Below are 5,000 nucleotides of genomic sequence, written 5' to 3' on the forward strand. Positions count from 1 at the left end.
TAGGCTTAAGAATTGTGCTCGTAATTTGGCGCTCAATAGCAAGACATTTGCCTCTTTTATTCCAGCAAGGAATCTGCAAAATGTACGAAGAATCCAAATCGTTGGAAAGTGGTTCCAGTCAGGAGGAGAAGTAAGTTGGGCAAGGTTCTGTTCGTTTTCCACCTAATAATCAATCCGATGCACTTATTTGCGCCAGAGCACCTCGTCCAACTAAGACAACGCTTTGCTATTTCCTCGGAACGGCCTATGCGGCAACGTGCGGTGGATGTGGTACGATCGTTGGCTCTGGTGCTAATCTCACGCTGAAGGGTATCTACGAGAGCCGCTTTCCGGATGCCCCAGGGATCGATTTCCCGAAATTTATGTTCTACAACGTGCCCGGTATGCTGGTGTACACGTTTCTCACCTGGATGTACCTCCAGTGGCTGTTTATGGGCATGTTTAGGTAGTATCACGATACATAGTAGTGTTTCAGGATGTTCAGTAACGCCTATTCATCTTTTTGTGATCCCCAGGCCGTATAGCGCTGAAGCCAAGGCAGCAAATATTGGACCGGAGGGTGAGGCAGTTGCGAAGCGGGTCATTCTGCAGCGTTACCGAGAGCTCGGACCGATGACTTCCCACGAACGAGGAGTAGCGTTCTTTTTCATTCTTTCCATAGTGCTGTACTTTACCCGAGAGCCTGGTTTCACCAGTGGATGGGCGGAAATGCTACCCGCTGTGTAAGTGCTAGTGCCGCTACCATTTTCCATCAATAACGAACTTCACTGGTTGTTCTTTTCTCTTGTGCCGTACAGTCGAATTCGAGACGCAACACCTGCCATTTTCATTGTGATTGCGCTGTTTATCGTACCCTCCGATTGGAGTTGCTTCAGATTTTTCCACAAGGGGGGAGGTGAGTTTACTATTTACTAGTTTACTATTTCTGTCCGTTTTAATGTGTTAGCGATTGTTGCGATTATTTCTTGCGTTCAAAAGAAACACGCGCCCAGTGTGCTAAAAGCTCTATGTTCAGAAAACTTGAACATAAAAGCTTTCGTTGAGTTGAACTTTGACGAAAACGCCTTTAAGGGGGGCTAAAGTTATTTCGAGGCCAAAAAAGGCTCACTTTTGGTGATTTTTTGTGAAGAAACCATTCTACATAATTTTTTAAAGTAAACGCCATATTGAACTACAACTTTTCAAGAATATTTGGTTTTAGTTTAGCGTAAATTCACTTAAAACTTGATGCATGACATCAAGTTTATGAAGACGTGTTTTCGAAAAGGTTTTATTTCCTAGGCCCACCTTAGCCCCGTTCTTGGTCATCTGAAAAATACAAATCAGTATGTTTTTGTTAAATTATAAGTTTATCCAGGTAACTCCGTCAATTTTTCCATGAATTTCCTATATTTCGATTTTTGGCAGATGTTTGAAGTTGAAAAAGTGATCGCAGTATGATAAAACCGGGTTCGTCGCTTAAATCTTAAGGGGCAAGTCCTTTGATTCGGACAAACAAACGTGCTCATCGTAGCTGCGTGATGGGTTATCAAAAAATACAAATTAATATTGAGTTTTTTTACGATTATGCCTAAAAAACCGAATTACAAATCAAAGCAGTGAGCTTCATAGAGTCATGAATGAAGCGTGGATTTAAAAAAAATCTACATCTTTCTTCGATTAAAAAAAAACACAATACTCTTGAAAGCATCGACATTCACGAAAAAATGAAAAAATATGTCACTAAAATGAAAATACCTTAACCCTCCTTCAATTCACGTACCTTCGTTTCCAGGTCGTCTCCCGCGCCACGCTTCACCGGGCCTTATCACGTGGCGCTTTATCAACCAAAAGACACCGTGGAGCTTGCTGTTCCTGCTCGGGGGCGGTTTTGCCATAGCCGAGGGTGGTCGCTCTTCCGGTATGGCTGTCCTTCTCGCCCAGTCACTCGTAGGGCTCAAGGTTCTGCCACCGCTCGTCCTGCTCTTCGTACTGTGCGTGGTGGGCGAGTTCCTCACGGAGTTTACCTCGAACGTGGCCATCTGCAACATTGTGCTCCCGGTGTTGGCGGAAGTGGTAGGTGCAGTCCCCGAGTTGGATCCACTCGATTGGTGTCGCGTTCTTCTATTCCTTTTCCATGTCTGTCTTTCGTAGGCCGTCGCGATTGAAATTCATCCACTGTTCCTGATGTTTCCGGTGGCCATCATCTGTAGCTTCTCGTTCCACCTACCGGTCGGTACACCGCCGAACGCGATCGTCGCCGGGGTGGGCAACATTCCAACCAAGGATATGGTCATCGCCGGCATCGGTCCGTCGGCATTCACGTTGATCGTCATCTGGGTCCTCTTCCCCACCTGGGGTGCCTTCATCTACCCGGAGATGGCCACGTTCCCCGATTGGGCCCGGCCATAGAACGTCAGTGTTCTAGTGAACCGCGAGGATCTTGAGAATCCGCAGAAAAAAAAAGGTATTCTCTCTCCAACTCGAGCTCGAGCCACTTGTGCGCCATTGTCTGTGTGTTTTTTGTGTTTTTTATGTTCCGTTTACATTGTTGGTAAGATAAGCTAGGATTAAATAAAGATTTGTTGGAAGAAAACCGGGCCATTAAACACTACTGGGCACTCTGTCGTTTCCAGTCCATTTGGAATGCTAATGATTGTTTAAAAAAACGTCAAATGGAGCAACTTGTTGCTTGCAATGATTGTTCAGCCGGGAAGCTACACGGTCAGTGGCGACATTGTTGTTTATTGATCACCATAACTTGGCGACACCTTACGGACACGTGTCCGAACAGCGCCTCCACCGGAATGGTAATTGAAATTCGTCAAACGTTCCCGCAACCCGATGGTCACGTACCGGTTACTCAGACTCAGAGGGTCCACTCGCGCAGTAGTCACCACCATTGTAACACGGCAGCTTGTGCTTATCCTTTTCCGGTCGCTCGATACCAATCTGATTGCCATCCTCATCCACACAATAGCACTCACCACGACGACAGGCCAAACTGCGGTAGTTGCCATTGGGACAACACTCCGGAATCTCAAGGCTTTTGCTATCCAACAGCAGCTTCCTCGCTTTAGCGCACTCTGGAAGGACAACGTGATAATAAGACAATTTCTCATCGACCTCGTGACCCCCCGGGGAGGTGCTACTTACTGCAGGTCATGGTCGCAGCAAGGCGTGAGTTCAGCGGCGCCTGAAAGTTCTCGATCATCGCACCATCGCGATCGGAGCAGTACAGATATCCTTCGGTCGGATGACGCTGGATGCGATCGTAGTACCCGTCCGGTTGGCAAATGTCACGATCGAACTCAAGCACATTGAAATCATTGGCCTCAAACTCGCTAATATCGTACAGTTGCGTCATCTTGACGCTCTCGCAATCCCGTAGATACGTTGTGTTCTCGTGTAACCTCCTGTCGACTGTACAGAAAAGGGTCTGGGGTTTATCAAATGTTTACGCGCCCGCTCGGCCAGTGCTACGTACAGCACGGTAGAATCGAAACACCACGGCTAATGTTGCGTAGGTCGGACGTTGGGTGGCCAGTGTGCATGTCCACGCAGACGCACATCTCGTCGACGCACTGCAGCTGATCGAACGAACCTTTCGAGTCGCACCGTGAGGTCAGCACCGGGTACTGGGAGTTGAGTAGCTTGCGGGCTTTCGCGGCCAGTCGCGAGCATTCTGCAAATAAACGGGACAAACCCATCATCAACGTCAGCGTCACCATCGTTCTGCCAAGCTCTCTCTCTCTCTCTCTCTCTCTCTCTCTCTCTCTCTCTGTCTCTCTCTTACCGCATCGCATCGATATCTGTATGCTGGCCGTGTGGACCGCTTCTCCGAAGATGCGTTGCCCATCCTCATCGACACAATAGCATCTGGGGAAAGAGAGGGAGAGAGAGAGAGAGAGAGGAGCGGCTAAGTGCTTTTAAAGCGAAACCACACATCGAGCGCGTGCGGCCCCTACGTTTGTCCGGGAATGCAGCGAACGGGTTGATAGTGGCCGTCGGCATCACAGTCCGGTCGCTGCATCAGATGCCCGATAAGCCCTTGCTGTCGCTGCTCATCAAACTCCTTCTGGGCGGTGTAGCACTTGCTGGACTCGAGCACTGGGAAAGGAGTAACAGAACAGAAAACACCGGACAAGACAAAAATGCAATCCGCCGCCTGTCCCTCTATCTCCTGGCGCCCATCTATCACGGCCAATACGTACTCGGTTGACAGGTCGGATGCTCGTCGCCTTCGGCCACCTTACAGTACAGGCCGGGGCCGCAGATACTGGCCGGTACGGGATAACCGAGTCCACCCACGGAACAATCATCTCCGAGACGCAGATTCTCGATGCACGTCCGACAGCATGAGCACGGTGTCGCCGAAGGGAAGATGATGCCATTGTGCGTTGCGTTCTGTGCACGGCAAGCGGTCTTCAGTACCTCGCACTCGCTGTTCTCTCGATAGTTCTTCCGCCGAGGTGGGGAGAGGAGCACATAAGATCATGTGGGGATGGTACTCGGCCTCCACTACTGGACTGATACTTACATCACAAAAGTCCTCGGTGCAGACGTAGTTTTTGGCCAGCTCCAGCTGAGCGAAGGTGTGATGCGTACCACATAAAAACACCAAAAGCGCGATGGTGACCGCGACATTTAGATGCATATTGGTGGCTTTGGTGGAGGGGGCCGTAAAATGGATTGCGCGATACCGATTCGTCAAAATGGCACTTTCACCGAGTTTCCAGAGGTTTGTTACTGACAAACTGTCATCGTAAATCACCTGCGCAATGAGGCAATTACAAGCGCAATCAACTGACAAGCCGACGGACGGAGTGCGATAAGAGCGATAAGATCGAATGAATTGAGGCACCTTCGCAATGCAGCGACACAGAAAGTGAGCAGTGTCGTTGGCTGAGGTGGTTTTGCTTTCCAAGTGAGTGATTTATTGTTTTTCAATTGGAAAGATACGTAAAATTGTGCCTGCATTTTTGTAGTTCAGCGTTTAAGATGTTAGCTCTCGGTACAGA

General features: G+C 48.8%; 2 protein-coding genes across 2 annotated transcripts in view; one reads left to right on the plus strand and one right to left on the minus strand.

Moving 5' to 3' along the window:
- Positions 1 to 2,592, plus strand: part of LOC126575276 (protein I'm not dead yet-like) — a 3,614-nt gene extending 1,022 nt beyond the window's left edge. Inside the window, exons 3-8 of the mRNA XM_050235891.1 lie at positions 66 to 130; positions 197 to 445; positions 516 to 722; positions 798 to 895; positions 1,775 to 2,055; positions 2,134 to 2,592. Of these exons, the coding sequence (XP_050091848.1) occupies positions 66 to 130; positions 197 to 445; positions 516 to 722; positions 798 to 895; positions 1,775 to 2,055; positions 2,134 to 2,391 (1,158 nt within the window). The 3' untranslated portion in view covers positions 2,392 to 2,592. The remainder of the gene's footprint in view (positions 1 to 65; positions 131 to 196; positions 446 to 515; positions 723 to 797; positions 896 to 1,774; positions 2,056 to 2,133) is intronic.
- Positions 2,593 to 2,697: 105 nt separating this feature from the next.
- LOC126576848 (uncharacterized) lies at positions 2,698 to 4,909 on the minus strand (the record flags this gene model as incomplete). The annotated part of the gene is made up of 7 exons (XM_050238149.1): positions 2,698 to 3,065; positions 3,136 to 3,402; positions 3,467 to 3,664; positions 3,776 to 3,858; positions 3,948 to 4,089; positions 4,194 to 4,440; positions 4,520 to 4,909. Coding segments are annotated over 7 exons (1,554 nt in total), but the record flags the coding sequence as incomplete, so codon positions are not given.
- Positions 4,910 to 5,000: the final 91 nt, after the last annotated feature.

The sequence above is a fragment of the Anopheles aquasalis genome, chromosome 3 (genome assembly GCF_943734665.1).
Source record: "Anopheles aquasalis chromosome 3, idAnoAquaMG_Q_19, whole genome shotgun sequence".
NCBI classification, from domain to species: Eukaryota; Metazoa; Arthropoda; class Insecta; order Diptera; family Culicidae; genus Anopheles; species Anopheles aquasalis.